Below are 21,820 nucleotides of genomic sequence, written 5' to 3'. Positions count from 1 at the left end.
GGATCTCATTCACACACATTACTTAAAACAAAATTTAAGAGCACAATTCTTTCTGTATATAGTAGCTGAAATCTAGGTCAACTTCAGAAAATATACTGAGAAACAATATAACACTTAAATGAGACAAAAACTGCAAATTAAATCAATAGAAATTAAGTAGATCAGTTTATTTTTCCGTGTATTTCACAAGTATAATTTTGGAAGGGCTATTTGACAAATTTCAGCATTAATTGCCAACTCTATAGATGTGTTCAACAAAAAAGGCATTTACTCTTGACCCCTTTAATACAGGTGAAGTGTCCTATTGCATCACAGGTAGAGATGCGGTAACAGGCTTGAGGGCATATTACAAGAATATCAATGCCATTTAGTTGATAAATAACATAACACAGACATATGTTAATGGTTATCATGACCACCAATGACTTGCAGAATAAAACTCATAGGCCAACCTACTTAGAAGACCGAAACTAGAAAAACGATTAAAATCAGTGTTTTTATTCTTAACAATCTCAGAATGAGGTTTATCTCAATTAATAAGGTGTGGTGGGAAAGACTGGCAGTGTATGCTGAGTTACAGAGTTGGAACAGTGGCTCAAATTGGTCATTATCCAGATTAGGATAGTGTTTTAGAAAATTGAATTGAAACCTATTGGGAACAATAGTAAGAAATGATAATTAATCAGCCCTAAACACCATTTAATAAAAGCCATCAGGGGGCTTAAATAAGTCAGGGTAGGGATGAAAACGAAGTGAAAAAGGAAAATGAGTGGAAATGTGTTTGCATGTTGGGGAATGTGAAAAGGCCACCACAGAAACTGCTCTAGTCACCAAATGTGCTCTTCCTATGGCTACCTGCCCGACTCACCGAACACCAAGTTTGGAGCACAGTTTGAGATTACATCTCAGCTCTGATAAAACTCCACTAATTTGGATTGAAAAAAAAAATACATGTCTGATTTAGTAAAAACTATCAATAAATGTTCAGAGGTATGGTTTTGTCACATCAAGTAAAAAGAGCAACTAATTCCAACTGTTGATGTAATAACAAGTAGAGGCCTGCCTGTCTGCCTTGAAGAATAGTAAAGACTTATTTTTAGGTCAGTAGCACAAGAGGATTGAGTAATTTGTAAAAAGACTGCAAATATGCTCCTTCCAGTTAATCAAAAACAATCCAACAATCATTATTATCCCAAATGCCAGGAACTATAATTATTTTAGTCAGCTGTAGCTTTCGAAAGTGTTTCTCAAAACTCTACTATCAAGTAGGAGCTCCTAGACATGAAACAGGTAGTTTATTTCAGACGTTAGCCAATTCTTTCAAGAAGTTGTTATCTTAGCTTTGCTCCTGCATTCATTTATTTCAAACCACAATTCTGAAATCACAGAAATGGATGATTACGATTAAGCTCATCTAGTCAAAATCTTCATTCTGGCAATGGTGAAACAGCCTGCAAACGTCTTCCTTAAACCTATCATTGAGGCAGAACCAAGATTACAAAAATTTAAAACCTCTTTATCCCAAGCACCAATAATAGAGGCTAAGCAATTGTACCTACAAATCCTTAATGACAGGTCTTTCCTAATGGAAAATCCTGAGATTTTAAGCACTGTGACTTTACAGAAGGCAGGTTGGTTTAATGAGGAAATTTACTTTTAATAAAAAGACGATCAACAGCATTTTATTTTGGGCACTTATTCAGCATTTCACAGATCCTCAAGCTTTGAGGTAGGTTAAATTTTAGCATTGTGTTTTACAAACTAAAATTCAGGCAGAGGTTACATCACTTGTCACAAACCAAAGCAAGAGTCTTACCATGGTCAAAAATAACATGGTCTGATATTTTAATTAATCTTCTCTGATGTGTAGAATTAATGGTGATATCTTGTACATATTCATTAAAAAGGACTAGATATTGCAGAAATTCTACTTTATAGTATTTTGTAGATTTTTTTCCCCTTAAAATATAGAATGCTTCATGAATTTGCATGTCACCCTTGTGCTGGAGCCATGCTAATCTTCCCTGTATCATTTCAATCTTAGTATACGTGCTGTTGAAGTGAGCATTATTTTGTAATTCTTAAGTTGATCCTACAGTAATTACACATACTGCAGAGTAACCTACTTGTCCTATTAACATTGCAGATTAGCATATTACTGATTTTGTTGCTTTTCTGCATTTTGGGATGGGTAGAGCAGAAAGATAATCAGTGAGCTTTCCTCAGAGCATCATTAGGCTGTCCTTAAGTGCAGGTGCTATACTCAAGGCACCATCTACAATGATTTGGGGACATAAGAAAGCAGGTATACAAATAGAGCCAAGATCCAGAAAAGATGCCTGGGCCCCAGAGAAGGGAGGCCCTGTGCAAGTCAAAGATGAGGTGAAAAAGAATATCATCTCAGATGACTGGTCCTCATTATCACGCTACAGCATTATGACTGTGGGAAGAGCTCCTAAAAGAGCAGTAAATCTGTCCCAGTAAAGTCTGTTAGAAGTTCTTACCAACTCGATTAAAAAAAAACAAGTAAAATTAAATTGATGTTTTATTAAAGTGGTATCTATAGAAGCAATATATCTAAACATTGTAATATGAGTATGTCCCACCTATCATGTAAATTACTGTCCTAAGCCTAATACACGTAGCTAATCATAATTACTTAAAATTATATACCAGAGTTCAACTTATCCTGATCCTGACACAGGTTTCTGGACCAGTCTTCTCAAGTATTTGTTTCATTATAAAGTTCTTTTTATTTTAACAACGGTCAAATATTAGAAATAATACAGGAATAAGAATGGTTAACTAAAAAGTTATAAGGAAAACATCATCAAAAAACAGCATTCAGCAGAGCAAATTTCAAGAGTAAGGATACACTATGCTTCTGAATAGACTGACCAGCACAGCCCAACATGATTTGAGTCAAAGCAGGAATAAAAAAAAAATTAAAAAAAAAAAAAAAAAAAAGGAGGGAGGGGCCACAGGACGCAAAATATCGAAGCCTTTTATTCTAGTGTCCTCAAAATTGTGGAAGTAAAAAGTTTCTACATTTAAAAAGTTTATATAAATTACATGAATTGCAATTTTCATAAAAGTCAAAATGAAATGTTCTGCATAGGACAAAAGATATGCCTAAGCAACATATCATATTTGCACAAGGCCACTGAACGTCATGGATATTAGTAACAAATGAAAAAGCTTAAGTCTATGGCAGACTGAGGAAAGATTTCAGTTTGGTATTCTATAAGCCCATGATTGTAAACTACTCTTTACAAAAGCTCTAATGGCATATAGAGTTTTGTGTAGGAACTTTTGTGCTTCTGGTTGGCACATCATCTAATTTTTAATATGTGAAATTAATACAGACATTTGTGAGAGGTTGTGCAAAACTACTGTATTTACAAAAATGGCACAAAAGTGAATTCAACAGTCAATGCACATGCATACTTCATTCATATCTTTAACAACAAAAGGTATTGTAACTATATAACTGAATAATATTAGCTTCAATGGCAGCTGTTAAGCACTAGGGTCACATAAGTTACACCAGAATGGACAAATATTGCCCAAGTAAACTTCTATTGTTAAAGCTGAATCAGGTTTAAGGCCATTCAAGTTCAAGCACAGAAAGACAAATCTTTTGGAGCCCCATCTGTTGGTGTTTGAAATATGCGACCTTTCTTCCAACTTGTGGTCTTAAACTTCTGTTTTATAAAATCCAAAAGGAAGATACAGAATAAATCAATACAGTAAAGGTTAATTAAATAAGAGTAACACACAAAGCTATAATTAGGATGAATTAAAGAAAGCCAAAACATTAAAATTGTAAAACTTGCTTGGTAGTTTGTTACGACCGGTCCTATACTAGGAGTTAGGTAATATATACAATTATTTTCAAGTAGATTACTTTATGTTGCTCTAACATGTTCTCTTCATCAGTGCACTGTTAAACTAATCAAAACCTCTACACATGTATCTTCCCTTACAATAGCAGCACACACTACCACTACCTGCAAAGCTGTCACTCTCAAACGACTTAGTGAATGAAATGAAATAAAAAGCGGGAAGTAACATATTAAGGAAAAACAACAGGAATTAGAAGATGCATGCAGTTCAGCTCTTTTAATCAGCCAGCCAGCTTGCTAGCAACAAGGGATGGTTTCCGTTGAGGAAGGTCCTGTGGAGTGGGAATGTGATCACCAGTGACCTCTGTCTTATCCGGGGCTGCAGTCGGAAGTTGCTTGTTCTTCATTTTTGCTTTAGCCATGTTGTAATCCCCAGAATCAAAATATTTTTGCTACAAGAAAAAAAAATTTAGAATTTAAAAGCTTTTATATGCAATCACACTGGTTTAAGATGTAGATGTGACTCTGTAGTGTCAGTATAAACTATTCTTACAAATTTAAACAGAAACAAGTATTAGATGAAATAGCTATGTCGGTGTGTTGAGATTCAGCAGAAGTCAGGCAACAACACTTCAAGTCTTGAACCCTCAAGACTGCCATCAGCTTCCTTATTAATCTATCCAGGCATGAACAGTCCTGGACTTAAAGAATGAAATGCAAACCTTTCATTTACTAAAGGAAAAAGCAAGCAGATATTCTTGCTTAAATGGTTTTGAAAATAAAATATATAAATTCACTCGAGAAAGTGAGTGGGCGTAGGATGCGCCACTCACTTTCAATCAACCTCATGGTTATTAAAATTATTATTTATAGTTGCTCATACTGTCATCTAGGACAAGCATTTCTTGATCGAAATCATTTACTTGAACCTGAGTAGTTAACTAAAACGAAAATGAAGGCTAGTCCTGGCTGGTGTGGCTCAGTGGACTGAGTGCCAGCCTGCAAATTGAAAGATCACTGGTTTGATTCCCAGTGAATCATGCCTGTGTTGCTGGCCAGGTCCCCAGTTGGGGGCCTGTGAGAGGCAACTGACTGATGTTCCTCTCCCTCTCTTTCTTCTTCCTTTCCTCTCTCTAAAAAGATACGTAAAACCTCTTTAAAAATTTAAGGATAAAATATAAATGCTACAGTATTAGAAAAAATAAACTCACTAGAAATTATCACTTAAAATACACATCCTTATCCTACACCTCCATTTTTCACTAAGACACTGAATACATACAACTACTGCTCTTTGTAGTTGAAGGGATGAATAAGGTTAATTTACCAACAATCACTAAAATAGAAATAGGGATGAAAGCTAACGATCAACTGTAGCATGGTACTCTATACTGAGTTATCTGTTCCACAGTGAAAACAGAAAATTTTTGCTTTGGTTCTCACTTCCACCTATCAGGTTTAGCCTACCTTTGCAGAGTGCCTGCTATACATGAGGCACTGTATTGAGTCCTGGGGAGAGATGGACAACAGGCAAATCAATCAACTATTATACTGTTTTGAGTGTACTGTATTGTATACAGGGTGGTGTGGGTGCTTAGAGGAGAGGAAACTAACCTCAGTCTAGGATAGGCAAGAGGGAATAATCCAGGAATGACATGAGGGCCTGGACGAAGAGTAAGAGGAAAAAAAACAAATGTTCTCTCTGAGACCAAGAATAGCTCGTGTGGTAAATGAAGTAGCTGTGAACTCAGCTTAGCAGTACAAGATTGTTGAGTGGTCTGGGAAAAAGTCTCATTGGCTGCCTCCCTCCAGAGACTATTCTTTGATAAGTCAGGTCTGGTCAAAGGGTCTTAAGTTAGAAATAATTTTTTTCATGTGTCACTACATATGCAACGCACTAAGCAATAACAAGCAAACTTGGACCACGGCTTTCTAAGGCTTAACTGCAGCTTCATTTTTGCATGTTTTAAAGTGAGTACAGTGAAAAAAAATCTCAAAACTTCTATGTACTACAGAGAGCTACTAAAGTTTAGTAGCCTCGAGAAGAGAACAGCAGCCTGCCAAATTTTTTACTCAGTCAAAAGCACAAAATTAATTACTTAAACACACAGTGCAAATTTCAGGCTGATTTTCCCCAGCGTGATAAAGTTAGTTTCTAATAACTATTTTATAGTAAGCAGAAGTTCATCATAAGGAGAGCTCACTGTAGATGAGGCTACTCTCCTTGGGAAAAAGCAATTAAATTTATTTTGTGTGGCTATAGGCAAAACTAAAATCAATGCTTAACAATTATAACTCTCTAGGTAGAAAATGAACTAGATCAATGTTTCTCATATTGGGACAGATACAGTGTAAGAAGGCAATATTAGTCATTAACAATTTAAACTTTTTTTTCCATGGGGGAAAAAAAATGTTCAATTTTTAACATGAACTTTATCATTACCTTTATGCTGTGCAATGCCAGTTTTTAGTTCATTTCACTTATTGATTTATTTTCATTTTTGTAGGCTGGGAGGTAAATGAATAGAGCAATGCCTTCTATCCAATCATCTCTCCTAAGCCAGTGTTTTAGTGTCCCAAAGTTTAATTAACAGAACAGGGAAGCTGCCCTGAACTGAACTCAACACTTTGGAATAAATTCTGCGTCTTTTTTAGTGAAAATGTTTAAAAATTACAAAATGTATCTGGATCATCTGGATGACAATCTTATAAAAGTCTCCTCCCACCCAAATTTAGGGGCCACACTTATGTCAGGACTTATATAACTGCACTGAGTGATCACCTATGTGACAATGTTGAACTTTTAAGATGTTTCTGAAAACTGGATCCTTGGTTTTCTTGGTACTTCACAAACTCCACAAATAGGAAAAAAACACGCACTAGTAGACTGGTTCTTGATATCGCACCTAGCTCTGACAGTCTAGTCATTATGTACACAGCACATTATGTAAAAGCCTAAAATAGGTGTCAATCCTTGACATCTCACAATAACAAGTACAGTGAAACAGAAAGGGGCCTCATATAAATAACATCCAACCCTTCCTCTCAAATTAAGAATAAACTACTTAAAGATACATCTCAATTTTGCAGCTTGCTATTTCAACAGAGAAAAGCTAAAACCCAGGACTGTGTTTCAGACTGCTTTAAAAAATCAACTCTTTTAACAAGGATTTTGTCTACTTATTTCTTGATTCAGTGGCATTTTCTCATTTGCAACTATTTACAATACCTACAATACTAACCCCAAGATAATTCCTGGTTGACATATCACAATTTAACTCTGCTCTTCAACAGTGATGCTGCTTCTAATTATGTTAAAGCTACAAAGAGTATCTTCAAACAAACATTTACCTTATACGGACTTACACCCTTGAACTAATTCACAAGTAATTACTCAAAGAATATGAACATTTTAATAAATCTCCATCCAAATCCCTTTCCAAAACAATGGTAATAATTTTAAATGCTACACACAGCAAAGAGCATATTAGCAACATACAACTTCAACCTCACTAGTGGGTATTATTTTAACTATTTCCCTAATTTAGTTGTATGTATATAATGGTATAATTGTTTTTATTTACATTTCATTGATTTCTATCATGGATAAATATTTGTCTTGGAGTTTAATATGTGTTTTGTGTTAATATCCTTTACATAGGAGCTCCTTAATGTTTTTCTGGTAAATTTGAAAGATCTCTTCATACATTATAGGTATTAACTATCATTTTTGTAATAATTTCCCCATTAAATTACTTCTCATGGATCAAAAGTTTTACATTCTTATATATTTGGAATAATTCTTCCTTGTCATCCTATTATTTCAAAGCTGCGAATGTTATTCTTTCATGTAAGGTAAGAAAAAAAAATACCATTAAACTATTATTGATAAGTTAGCTTCTTTAAAGCCAGGAAAGTTAAGAAGATAATAAATTCTGTTTTGGTTATTAATAAAATATTGACATTTAAAAAAAGAGACCATTCAATATTTTGTTACTTTAAAAAAATTTGTTAAACTAATTTGTTAAATTATAATAACTTGGTAGAAAGATACATAGTACACAATCTCACTTATGTGTGCACTCTAAAACCATCAAACTCAGAAACACAGAATGGAATGGAGGTTCCCTGGGGTTAAGGGGCAGTGGAAATGGGGAGATGTTAGTCAAAGGGTACAAACTTTCAATCATAAGATGAATAAATTACAGGGATCTAATGTGCAGTGTAGTGACTACGGTTAACAATACCGATTATACTCTTCAAAGTTGCTAATAAAAGTGAGGCTTTAATGTTTTCACCCTAACAACAAAATGGTAATTATGTGAGATAAAGGATGTGTTAACTTACTGTGGTAAGCATTTCACAACATGTACATGTATCAAGTCATCTCATTGTATACCTTACACTTACATAATGCTGTATGTCAACTGTATCTCAATTAAGCTAGAAAAAGGATCCTTTTGAAATTTGGTTTATTGGAGAAAATAATCCATATATAACTATAGCTAATATATATATATAAACACACATGTTTGTATAATCAAGCTGCAGATACCGGTATATTTAAGGTATTAATTTAGGGAAAAACATGATTTGGCATCTGATTCAATTAACAATTCTCTCCCATAAACATTTCATTTCCCCCTGCTCCCTATATGGTAATTAATTTAAGTGTGCTTGGACTGAAGACGGAGCCCTTAATTTTTTTTAAAAAAACAAAGAAAAAAGTTAAAAAGGAAAAACCTAAGGAATAAACATGTAACATTATCTCAGTTCAGATCTCATTTGAGAAATAATGGTTTCTGCTTCACAAAGTGTGGTAGATTATAAAAATGTCTTTGGTAATTTGAACTACTAAAAATTGCAGAAAATAAGTTGTATCAGAATAACTGTGAAATGTAGTATGTAAAGGAAAGATAGTAAACTATGTTTTTATAAGTGATTATTTCATTCAAATAAAAATTATTTTAGGCCTTTGGATATTGTGTGGAAATCACCTTTAAAACAGTTAAAAGTGAAAAGAAACATGGGCAGAATAAATACCAGCTTGTGGATAATGGTTGCTTTTGAAGAGAAGGGAGAAAAGGGATATATAAACACGTGGTAGATTTTTAACTATATCTACATTTTCTTTCTTACAAAGATAAAACTTAAGTAAATATAGCAAAATATTTAAACATGTTATATCTGGGTGATGGTACATGGGTTCCATTATATTATCATTTGCACCCTTCTATATGTTTGAAATACTTTACAGTTAAAAGTGATAGAGTCTGGTATCCTTAATTCTTATCATATATATAGAATGAACAGTCTAAAATATTACGAAAAACACTTTCACCCACATCTCTTACATACACATCTGGTAAGGTACAAAGCTATATATGCAGATACCCCTTTCACAATCTCTATCGACACACTAAATTCATAGAGCTTAAGTATCTGAAGATTACACATAAAAACTTACCCCTTTCTGTAATCGTTTCCTTAAGAAGTCTGAACCTCCAGGCTTTTGTCCCAGATGAGGATACCTTGCTTTTAATTTTGCTTCTTCAGCTTTTTCTGGATTAGTCACTTTATCTTCCATTTCCTGAAATTATTTTAAATAAATTAGTTCTTTACTACAATTCAGTTATTTAAAATAATTCACCTTTTAATATCTGGATTCGGACTTTAGTTGTCTGATGCCAAATAGTGCAGCATCTGACTAAGAAGTCAAGCACAGAAGCTTTTAAAACATCTCTATCTTGTTTTTCAAATGATCCATGTGATAGCTCTATTATAGCTGTGTGATGCATATATAACACCCCACACACTGGATAAAAATATCACGATAGCTCAGCTCTGAAGTCTTGCTTGCCATTACTTTCCAGTCATGTATAATGCATTTATATTTAGTCATCTTCCATGGAATGCATCAGCTCTTTCCCTACAGTTAGAAAATCATCTTAATACTGTTAAAATACAAAAGATCTTTTTGATCACCTATTTATCTAAAATCATGCATGACTGGAAGCTCCTGAGATTCTTTAATACAAATTAACGGCAGCTTACTTAACAGCACATTTTACCTGAATAACTCTATACAGAGGACTTCAATATTTGTAAAGGAGAGAAACATCATCTTTGTCAATCCTCACATCTGCAGGTATTATTGCCCAAATATCTCCTATAATTAATGACCCTGTTCATGCTAAAGATTCCATTCTTTAATGTATCAAAAATGTGTTTTCTGATCAAAAACTGTCAGTATCTTAAGACTATTCACTTTTTAACACCAGCTCTGATACACTCCTCTTTCTTTCCAGGAGCCATATTTTACAGAGAAGCAGTGTTCATTGCTTTATGGCAAGTACTGCAGAAGAGAGAATGAATCAAGAAAACAGCTGCCAATAGGTTAGGCTGAGCAATGGCAAGGTGCACTTTCTAGCTAACGTACTCACATCCACATCCAATCTCAGCAAAATGACATACCTCTGCATATCTCAAATTCTCCCAGGTTATTCATAAATAGTCAAAAAGCAGGACTGTCAAATCCATGAATGCCAAACTTATTGTTCTTTTACAGCAAGTCATTTTTCAATCTAGGAACTAAAGAAACAACTTCATACAAGTTTTGCATATATTTCCCTCAAAATTATATTCATGTTTTATAAGCAGCTTTATTCACATGATGTCAATATCCCCATCTTGAACAGCCTCATGTGTTGTTTTGTCTTCTCGTTTTTAGTCTTAGAGGATATTGAGAATAAAGCTATTGCTGTCAAATATACTTATTCTATGAGGCTCCTTTTATGTGTATGCTCCCTTCTGCTTCAAGTATTCTGCTTTCCTCCTTTTATGCTGCAGTTTCATACATGTATTTTGACTTTTAGTTTCTTTACAGTGGTCACGTCATTCACTCACTTGATGCCCACAAAATTCAACTTTGTGTGCTCAGCCAGAGGCAGAGACTCTAAATTTAGCATTGGTGATTCTGCCAGTCATACCATTCAAGAAGGATAAGCCCCAGAGAGCTCAAGTGTGAGGCGTGTGTTGCAAGCCTGCCATTCCCATGGTCTCAACTCCTGGGTGTCTTTCAGGGTGTAAGCATACCAACGTATTGTTTATCATTCTAGTGTTGAAAAACTAAGCCTCTACAACACAAGCCTACTACCTTAGCTAGTAGCCAGCTGAACAATCAGCCCAGCCACATATTCAAACACTAGACAACAAAGTAAATAAATACCTAACCTACTGAGAATTGATGGGGTAGTTTCCAATATGATCATGACTTCCTTGGGATTTTTCAAGGGGGATTTTAGTTATATGACTACACTGTAGTGATTGCAGAAGCTGGAGAAATCACATAAATTTAAGGTTATCAGTTTCCTGTGGGAGGTGGGCTAGGTCACTGCAATTTCTCCTCTGTGGCTCAGCTTTCACTCAGGCATCTACTATGGCCCCAGGGTTTTTGTAGTGCTACAATTCAGAAGTGGAATTGGGAGGAAGAACCTACTCTTGAGTTACACTGTAAAGTTTTTTTAATTGGTTGACATTATAGGTGGACGTGGGTTGGAAAGGACTCCAACCTGATTACAGCCTTTCAGTCCTAGAACTTTCAAATTACAGGGTGTTAACTGAGTCACACATCTCCACTAAAACCATCCAGCTTTCTTGGGCGTAGGAAATAAAGACTCTCCACTTCTTCCTTTGTTTGATTTGAATGATCAGTTCTCCGCACCTAAGAGAGATTTCTTAAAATTTCTGGTATAGGGGTAGCAACTTTCCCTAGTTTGCAGTGTTTCTTCAGGTTTCCCCCATTTTATGAAAGGAGAGAAAACTGGACACCATATGCCATCTTATCTGGCATTCCCTTACTTTCTTAATAAGGAATACATTCACTTATATTTATATATAATAGTAAGCATATTCAACTCAATGAATATAGTGTAGAAAAATGTTCTGGGTAAAATTAACTACAGCTGAAGATATTATGTAAGTTTAGAATGTATTTATTGTATAACATGTCCTAGAAAAACAAACCAATTCTTGAACTTTCTTGCCAAATATATGGCACAATGGCAAGTCCCTGCTCAATGCAAATTCCTAGCTAGATTCATATTTCAGCTGCATTTAACAACCAAAAGGGGAAAATATGACCAAAATTACATTTTTAAAACATAGTTAATACCATCAAGATGTCTACAATACTTTTCATGGACCATACAGAAACATTCTTAACCTTCTGCAGTACCTCTGCAGTTCTAGAACCTTACTGGTAAGTTAAAATGCCTGGTTAAATGAGTATTCACCAACACTCTGACACAGTTACAGATTTGCTTGTGGAGTGAAGTATAAATAACATCAGGTGGCAGATTGTGTCCACAGGTATTCAGACCAGTTATCCTCCTCAAAAACCTTCCCTAAATCATTACAGTTAGAAGCCTGAAACTACATTTCCCAGACTGAATGCCTTTTAAGGTTTTGCCAATGGTAAAACCAGATTAAAAAGCATGAAAGAAAGAATCCATTCTGTTCCCAGTGATGCCACCACCAATGCAACAGAAACTCCTGCAGGGGACCACGGAGCAGACAGATAATCTGGGGCTATTGGAAGCAACTACGTAAGAGTTGGTGTGGAGGACACTGGGCTCAGAATAGTGCTCACACCTGCAGGGTCAACAGCTTCCCCATGCCACTGGAAACATTATCTTTCCCCTTTGCTCTTTTACCCCTTCCAATAATTTTTAACCTAATTCCCTAAAATCATATCCCTTTTGGTTTGAAATACCCCATACAGAACACCAACGGATAAACTGAGGTAAAAAGCAATGCATTCCTATTGTCAAATTAAAAAATGTAAAATGGGACTCAGATTTTGGTGTGATTGCATGTTTCTGGACATCTTTATAAGGAATTCCTATATACTTATTTCAGCTAGAATGAAAATAAATCCCCAAAATTTGATATATAGAAAACAGCAAACAAATTAGTATGTTTATGTATATTGAAAAACAAGTCACTCTTCTAACCTTTTCCCAGCTTACTAAGATATACTGGACACATTCACTTTTCTTATTTTAAAGTGTTAATATGTTTATAAAAGGGCTTACGATATTTATTTTATAATTTGCTTAGTTAAGGAGGCATGACAAAATTTCAAGGGGAACCAGTTAAATAACAGAACAAAGCATTTATCTTCCAAAATAATAGTGGGGATAAAATAAAAGGAGAGGGAAAAAAAGAACCTCTTCTCCCTTGAGAAGGGCAAGAAAAGAGAAAAAAATTAAGAGCAAAAACACACAAAATGTAAGATGGGAAAAATAAAACCCACTATGTGAATAATAACAATGAACATAAATGGGTTGATAAACCATCCACTTAAATCTAGCAGCTGGATTGAAAATAAAATCTAGCCACCTGTTGAGTACAAACCTCCCCCCCTTCTCTTTCTCTTTCTCTCTCTCTCTCTCTCTCTCTCTCTCTCTCTCTCTCTCTCTCTCTCTCACAGCTGAAAGTAAACATATGGGAAAACAAAAACAACATACCTGGAGAATGCTAATCCAAATAGAGCCAGTGCACCTATATATTAAGATCAGATAACATCGACTTTGAGAGAAAAAGCATTTTTAGGAGACAGAAGATCTAAATAGTCATGGCTCAAAAAGAAGCCTCAAAATACAAAAGGAAATTTTGATAGAGTTGCAGGGAACAACCGACAAGTCTATCAGAACAGATTTCAACACACCTTCCTCAATTACAGGTAAAAAGGAAAAGTTGTCAAGATAACTGATTTTAATTCTCCACTCAACAATTAGGAAATGCATTTTCTTCTCAAGCACAAATGAAAAACTGACCACACAGTAGGCCATAAAGCAAGTCTTAACCATTTTCACCCAGACCACCATCAATGACTGCAATTCATCAGGTTAAAAGTCAATAGTAAAAATATTTGATTATACCCCTGCCACTTAGAAATTAGAACCCATTACTAAATAATTACTGGTTTAAAAGGAATCATAGGAATAAAAAATATACAAGGTCTGTCTGGAAAAGGTTCAGACATGGCTAATATAACGAGAAGAGCTTGCACAACATCGATGTGATGTGGCAACCAAGGACAGTGGACTGGACTGTGCATGTGTGAACAAGGACGACTACACTGTACTAGTCAGTGGGGGTGGTAGATGCCACTGAGTGGGCATGTGTACTGTGTGGCTGCCACATTCAAAATGACTGAAAGAGTAGAGCAACGAATCTGCATCAAATTTTGCATTAAGCTTGAACTTTCCTCCATGGAAACTATGTGGATGATTCAGAAGGGCGCAGCTATGGGCAACTGGTGATTAGGAGCTTCGTCACGGCAATACACCCACTAAAGCATCACGTCTTGTACAGAGTTTATTGGTGAAACACAAATCACCCAGGTGACTCAGCACCCTCTACAGCCCAGATTTGGCTCCCTGCGACCTCTGGCTTTTCCCAAAACTAAAATTGCCTTTGAAAGGGCAGAGATTTCAGATGGTTGGTAAGATTCAGGAAAACATGACTGGGCAGTTGATGGCGACTGCAAGAATTGTGTGAGGTTCCAAGACGCCTACTTTGAAGGGGACTGAGGGACAATAATGCCTTGTACCTTCTTCAATAAATGTCTCTATTTTTCATATTACATAGCCAGATGCCTTCTGGACAGACCTCATACTTGAAACTCACTGATAATAAAAATTCAACAGATAACAAATTTGTGGAATACAAGTGTCCCATAAAGGCCTTATATTAGAGGGAAAAAACCCCAAAACTCAATAAGCTATGCATCTAATTGAAGAAAGTAGACAAAGACACCTGGCTGGTGTGGCTCAGTGGATTGAGTGCCAGTCTGTAAACCAAAGGGTTGCTGGTTCATTCCCAATCGGGGCACATGTCCCGTTGCAGGCCAAGCCCCAGCTGGAGGTGTGTGAGAGGTAACCGGCTGATCTATCTCCCACACATCAATGTTTCTCTCCCTCTCATTCTCCCTCCTTTTCTGTCTCTCTAAAAATAAATAAATAAAATCTTTTAAAAAATTATACAAAGAATGAAACCAAGAGAGAATAGAAGAAAATAAAAAGCAGAAATTAACAAAACAGGAAACAAAGATTCAATAGAGAGGCTCAACAAAGAGGGAAAATAACAAGATTAACCAAGAAGTATTTTTTAAAATTCAAACCTGATTTTGAAATTTTATTCTCCAAGAAACCTTTGTGTTATATAGCAATTTTACTACTTTTTTGAACCAGGTGCTGGAAAGTGAGTGGATTTTTTTTAGCTAATACCTCTGGTGGGGAGGAAGAACCCTTATGATTCCAGAGCTTTTGACTATAGGCACAAACTAAGAAAGCAGAAACATAGGATATCGTATCATATGCTTACAATGTACAAAAGATCATTGAAAACTGTATTTTAAATCAGTTATCGTATCATATGCTTACAATGTACAAAAGATCATTGAAAACTGTATTTTAAATCAGTTATCCTCTTGATTTCAAATCAGTTATCAGTATCCTACACCTTCATTGTATCCTCTACACCTTGCAAAGGGCCTAACATTTATTAATGTTAGGAACTTGCATTTTTGTGAACTAGTCTACTCAAACACATTAGCTATCCTTTCTGTAAATAGACTGGGTATATGGTATAAATACATACATATGAAAAGGACATTCACAAAATTAAGGATTATTTTAGAGTCTATCATAAACTGATATTGTTTGAATGACTAATACTACTTTTCACCCCTCAGAAGAGAAGTTACACAGAAATACCAACAAGAAAAATCTAACCACTCTAAGCAAATTCTCCTCTATCTGCCAAGCAATATGTTAACTGATGCAATGATTTATGAATAAGTAGAAAAGATTTATGAAAGGCAACAATCCTTTGGCATACTGCCAAAAAGGTAGCAGTACTGTCAACTTCTATGGAAAAATACTTTAAGTTACCTTAAGTCCTTGCTCCTTGCCCAGTACCTGGCATTTAATGAGAGTTCAATAAATACAATGGTGTATGCCAACTGTTTTCATAAAGCTAAGAAACTTTCTAACTGAACACCAGATAGTTTAACCATCAGCTTATCTTTAAAATATTTCATGTTATAACAGACACAGGTTTAAGAATAGAAGCTGGCATTAAAGTCTTAAACAAACAACAGAGGGAAGCCTAAATGCTGTATGGGAAACTGTTAAACTAGCAAGGAGAAATGTTTTTAACCTTTTCTGAGGTTAACCTCTAGATTGCTAAGAATCAACAGTTGCACACAAACCAAACTAGCACACTGGGCTCTTAATTGAGCACACTCTTAAACCTTTTAGTTACCAAAGGTATTGTCAAAACAGCCCAAGAAAATACCAGTATTAACTGCACTTTTTAATTTTTTTTTATTTTATTTATTTTTAGAGAGGGGGAAGGGAGGGAGAGAAACATCGATGTGTGAGAGAAAACATCTATAGGTTGCCTCTTACACGTCCCCTACTGGCCCACAACCCAGGCATGTGCCCCGACCAGGAACCGAACCAGACGCAAGCATTCAACCCACTGAACCACACCAACCAGAGCATAACTGAACTTTTTTAAAAACTGAGAAAATAGGAGAGCAATTTATATCCACTCTTTACTGATGACATATGGAAGTAATTTAAATACCAGTTCTCTTCCTCCACCCCTCAAAAATGGACCAAGCATGTATTTTAAACTAACAGAAATAACTTAGTTGAAAGCTCTACTTTAGTAATAAAATTTCTAGAAAACGTGCCATTGAGATCTTTTTAAAAAAATTTAGCTCTGGCCAGGTAACTCAGTTGGTTAGAGCATGAACTTGATACACCAAGGTTGCAGGTTTAATCCCAGTCAGGGCATACACAAGAATTAATCAATGAACACATAAACAAGTGGAACAAATCAATATTTCTCAAAAATTTTAAAGCCAAAGAAATGGAAAAAAGTTACATATATAGATCCCTTGATTTTGTAAATATTCATTTTTAATTATAATTGACAGACATTATATTAGTTGCAGTTATACAACGTACTGACTCAACTTTTATATACCTTACAAAGTGATCACCACAAGAAGTCCAGAAAGCATCTGTCACTGTACATATGTAAGTCACTGTACATAATGATACAACTTACTCTATTCCCTATGCTGTATATTACATCCCTGTGACTTACTTTATAACTAGAGTTTGTACTTCTTTTTTAAAAGATTTCATTTATTTTTAGAGAGGGGAAGGGATGGAGAGAAACATCAATGTGTGGTTGCCTCTCATGCCCCTCCCCATGGGGGGCCTGGCCCACAACCCAGGCATGTGTCCTGACTGGGAATGGAACTGGTGACCCTTTGTTTTACAGGCCAGCACTCAACCCACTGAGCCACACCAGCTGGGGCAGAAGTTTGTACTTATTTCCCTTCCCTTTTCCATTAAGGCTTAAGGGGGTCTAACCTAAGATTTTTATATTACCATGGTCTATCCCTCTCTCTGTCTTTTAGCTGTAGTACTAGCACTGTCATTTGTATTAGAATAGTAATTTGGCAACAGCTTCAACTGAGAAAATTTCATTCAATATTTTCTCACCAATGCCAGGTCCTATGCTAGGTGACATGGGAGAAAAATATAAATGAGTCCCTGAGCTCAAGATACTCACAATGAAAATACAACTATGATTTTAAGTCTCCATGAGCCTCTTCTCACTTCCATGGCCAAAGAGCCTGCTTAGCTTAGTGGTATTCATTATAAATCCATGAGGTCTCTCCTAAAACTTTTTTGATTTTTATTTTTAGAGAGAGAGGAAGGAAGGGAGAAAGAGGGGGGAAGAAACAATCAATGTGACAGAAACATGATCAGTTGCCTCTTGCATGTGCCCAACCTCAATGGGGAATGAACCAGTAATCCAGCCTGTGCCCTGATCAGGAATTGAACCCATGACCTTTCACTTTTTGGGATTACGCCCAAAAAGCTGAGCCACACCAAGTCAGGGTGTCTGCTAAAACTTTTTAAATATTTTTGTTTCCACTTCAGTGATACCCTAAAAGATTATCTATAAGCATATTCTAGGGCATCTGAATTGCCATCTCATATCTGAGCAGAGCTATGTGACTTCCTTGTCTGAGTTTTCATTTATGGTCACAGACTCAGCAGTATTACTCCTATTGTCCAGGATGAGAAACGAATAGAGCTGAACTACAATTTAAATGATATATCTCAGCTCTGCAGTTAAATAACCAAACAGCTTACTTGTAATGAGGAGAACTGAGTCATTATATGGTCTAGGGGAGTATTAACTTGTCATACTCAAAAAGCTCCTGCACTTTAACAATTGCTTCCATATTCTCAATACATTGGAAATTTCACAAAAATACCATGTGACTCTGAAAAACCAGCTTAGACTGGTTTTTTTGTTTGTTTTGTTTTAGTTTTAGAGTGGTATAAATGATAACAAGCTTGAACACATTTTATTAATATCACAATAAAAAAATTTATACTTTACCATATTTTATTAATATCACAATAAAAAATAAGTGTTTATTTATACAATTTATTCTTTTCTCTTAAAAAGGGTACACACACTACTCAGGTAGAGAAATAGTGACCTAGCTCTTATGCCTTGCACAGCTCATCTCTTGCTTTAATTTTTCAGAGGCCAACGTTCCATAAAACCATAAAGGTACTGTAGGCGAACACTTTGGCTTTGACAGAAAGGTCAATTGGGCACACAAACAATAATCCAATGTTTTAGGTCATCTAACCATTCTTCCAAATAGAAGAAACAGGTGATTTGGCCCACAGGAACACATAAGTGACTCTGCACATTTTCCTCATGTTTAGGAATGGTTTCCATGCTACAGGCACTCAACATCTACAGCCAATGCTTAATTCAAGAGGGGACATTATATTACTAACACTCTTTGGTATTAATGACAGCAGCCCTAAAACCAAAGGACTAGAAATAAATTTTTAATGTAGACACGCATGAAGAGAAAACATTCAAGATATCCTAAATATTGTTGAGACATAATACTAGGCTTTTCCAAGTTAAAGTATTTATACTGTAGAAATCAACACATTACACTCTGGCAAAATACTAACACATCTCAAAATAAAATTACACAGTGCACTATTGTACCTAAGTCAAAACTGAGACTGATGCAGGGGAAGACAGCCTAAACGTGGGTTCCTAAATCAAGTAATAACGAATACCACAATAAACGTTTTACTACAAATAAAAGATAACTAGTATTTCTGTAAGGACTTCAATTTTCATATATCTTTGCCTGCAAAGTCCTTTTTTGTTAACAAAGTGTGAAAAATATCCATCATAGTTTTCATTGGAATATTTCCAAATAGTAAGTTGGCCTATTATTTATGCTATAGCTGTTTTCTTCTTTTGTTTCAGTTATTTTACAAGTAATATGACAACCAAACCATCCAACTTAGGAAGAGTTAACATAGTTAAGAACATATGGAAAGGGTTTAGGTGCAACATTAACCAGAAACCCTTACAAAGTCCAAGCATTAGAACAAATCCTATCTATAATAATGCAGATTTATTTTTTTTAAAGAAAGCGTTAGAAATACTCCATAAACTATTCAGGGACAGTTTATCATGGATATCTGTGGGCCAGCCAGAAGTACCCAGAAGGACAGGGCTGCAGAAATAATTTTGGTGGAAGGGGCAAACACTATCCTAGAGAAAACGTGAAGTCCGTGTATTTGTAATTAGAGTCATACAGATTCCTGGCATATTTCCCTACAACACAAAGACATTACAAGTGAGTTTACAAAATATTCCTGTATTTCCACGAACACACTGAGCAATAAGTTTGTAAAAAATTTTAATTACAACCTTCCGATTTTTAGTCGATTACCATATGCAATCATCACTGGCTCACATTTTTGAACACACGCTGTGCTCAATACTGTGTATTACTGACGTCATTTAAGCCTCACAACCACCATATATATGAAGCAAGTACTGTTAATAATTTTACAGATTAGGAGGCTGAAGCCTAAATAGAGTTTACTAACTGACCGAGATTACACGGTCAACGGGAACAGGAACTGAATTTCCAACATTAACCCGCCCAAACACGATACTGCCTCGGGAATTACTAGCCCGCAGACAAAGGAAACTTAGTTCTTCAAGGACAAAATAAAACTTGCTAATCCAAGTGAAGGCACGAGAAAACTTAGGTTCCACGCATAAGGACTGAGTCCTGGGCCCTTATGTTATCAAGGAAAAACGTGACACATGTTCAAACTCCCAGCACATTGGCTCTAATTACCAGAGTGATTGCGGGCAGTCGATGTTGGAGTGTTCGGCCTTCACAGCCGAGACGCGTGGGCACAGCCCACTAGCTGCACCAGGCGCCAAGGGGCTGGATCCCGAGGCGCCCCTCAGCCCGCGGAGACCGGAGAACGCCCGCCAGGCCCCGCCAGGCCCCCCGCAGGCGCGGCGCAGGGCCTCCCGGGCTCCCCGGGCGGCTCCCCAAGCCGCTCCCCGCACACTCACCTTCTGTTCCTCAGCGGAGGCTGCCTCGGGGACTTCCGCGGACATACTGCTTCCTCTGCGGACGAGACGCCGGGGAAAGATGCAATTACCGGGTGGCCAGGCTGCCCGGCCGCCCCGCCGCCTCAGGCCCGCCCGTTCCCGCTCCCACTCCCCGACCACCGGCCCGGGCCGCCTCCGCCCGTGGCAATGGCCGCCACCTTATGACAACACAGAGTGCCGTGGCGCTCGGCGATACCCGGCCGCCGCCGACCGGCCACCCGTTCCGCGCCGCGCCCTAGCCTACCTCTGCACCGCTTCTCCAGCTCTGCGACTCTGAAGCACTTCCTTTCTTCCTTCAAAGGTCGCGGCTGGCGCCTCACCTCACATCCGTCTGCCGAATGCTTTCTGGGAGTTGTAGTTTCTCGGTGGAGCTGCCGCTCCCCGCCCCAGACTCTCCTGGTTCCTTGCACCTGCTCCTCGCCTTGGGCTGTGCTGCCGCGCAGAGTTTGTCTTGGGCGCCTCAGACGTCTGTGCTGCTTTCCCAGCACAGAGGAAGTCTCTCCCGTCGGCTTCATCTAATTGCCCCTGTTTATGTTAGACATTCCCTGTCCTACGTCATTGCTTCAAGAAAGCTCATTCCTGAGCCCGTCCACCAGGTCAGGTCCACCTCCTAAATGCTATCACATCTCTGTATAGTTCAACACACATTATATCATTACGGAGTAGTTATCACTTTATTAATGTCACCTTTTCTGCTCAGATAAGCCACATCAGGGCAGGAGTCTTGTTTATATTTGCTTATATTTCACCCCAGAGCCCAGTATTTCTTAGACATTCAGTAAGTACCTAAGGAATTCAACTTTCCTTCATTTGTCTGTTCCCACACCTTCACTGAAACTGCTGGCGACAAACTCCTCCCATGACTTTAACTGCCAAATCCTTTGGCTTTATTTCTAATCCTCACTCTACTAGCTATCTGAATAGCTACTGGCAATACCTGGTCGTTCCAATGAAGTGTTTCTCAGAAACCTGGTAATAAGATTGTTTTCTAAGAGTTAAACAAGTGAGAAGCAACAGATAATGGCTGCAGTTCTGTGGGAATTTGGAAACCATCAACACTCAACCGGGTTGTCCTGGGTAGATTCTCAGACTGGAAGAATTGTACTAAGATTAGAGCTTAAAAAACAAGAATTATACTACACTCCTTTTGTAGAAAAGGAGAGGTTTGGTGAGGAGGTATTTAAACTCCAAGGGTTCAAGAGGTGAACTCTTTGGCAAAAATATCCCTTGAGAGTGCCTTAAGCCGTGTCAGCTGAGAAACTGTGAGATCAACTAAATATTAGTTCTCATTCCATATTCACAAAGTAACTTACAAAAAATTTGTCTTTTTTAACGCAAAACTGCAGGGAGGAAACAATGCACTGGGTAGGCTAACTGAATCATCTAACACTTGTATTTTTGTTAATAAA

At 36.9% G+C, this 21,820-nt stretch overlaps 1 protein-coding gene and 2 non-coding genes across 3 annotated transcripts; all 3 read right to left on the bottom strand.

Moving 5' to 3' along the window:
* Window positions 1-137: 137 nt before the first annotated feature.
* ARPP19 (cAMP regulated phosphoprotein 19) lies at window positions 138-20,702 on the bottom strand. The gene is made up of 4 exons (XM_054565412.1): window positions 20,656-20,702; window positions 20,373-20,427; window positions 9,313-9,435; window positions 138-4,297 (listed from the first exon to the last, which is right to left on the bottom strand). Exons 2-4 carry the CDS (start codon window positions 20,415-20,417, stop codon window positions 4,127-4,129), a joined length of 339 nt encoding a protein of 112 aa, XP_054421387.1. The 5' UTR covers window positions 20,418-20,427; window positions 20,656-20,702; the 3' UTR covers window positions 138-4,126.
* On the bottom strand, window positions 1,962-2,068 carry LOC129064508 (U6 spliceosomal RNA). The gene has a single exon (XR_008528486.1). It is a non-coding gene; the product is annotated as a U6 spliceosomal RNA (small nuclear RNA).
* LOC129064523 (small nucleolar RNA SNORA36 family) lies at window positions 6,345-6,479 on the bottom strand. Its single transcript, XR_008528498.1, has one exon. It is a non-coding gene; the product is annotated as a small nucleolar RNA SNORA36 family (small nucleolar RNA).
* Window positions 20,703-21,820: the final 1,118 nt, after the last annotated feature.

The sequence above is a fragment of the Pteronotus mesoamericanus genome, unplaced genomic scaffold, assembly GCF_021234165.1.
Source record: "Pteronotus mesoamericanus isolate MK-2021 breed Mesoamerican mustached bat unplaced genomic scaffold, CSHL_Meso_final contig_164, whole genome shotgun sequence".
In the NCBI taxonomy this organism is placed as follows: Eukaryota; Metazoa; Chordata; class Mammalia; order Chiroptera; family Mormoopidae; genus Pteronotus; species Pteronotus mesoamericanus.
This window is presented reverse-complemented; position numbering and strand designations above follow the sequence as displayed.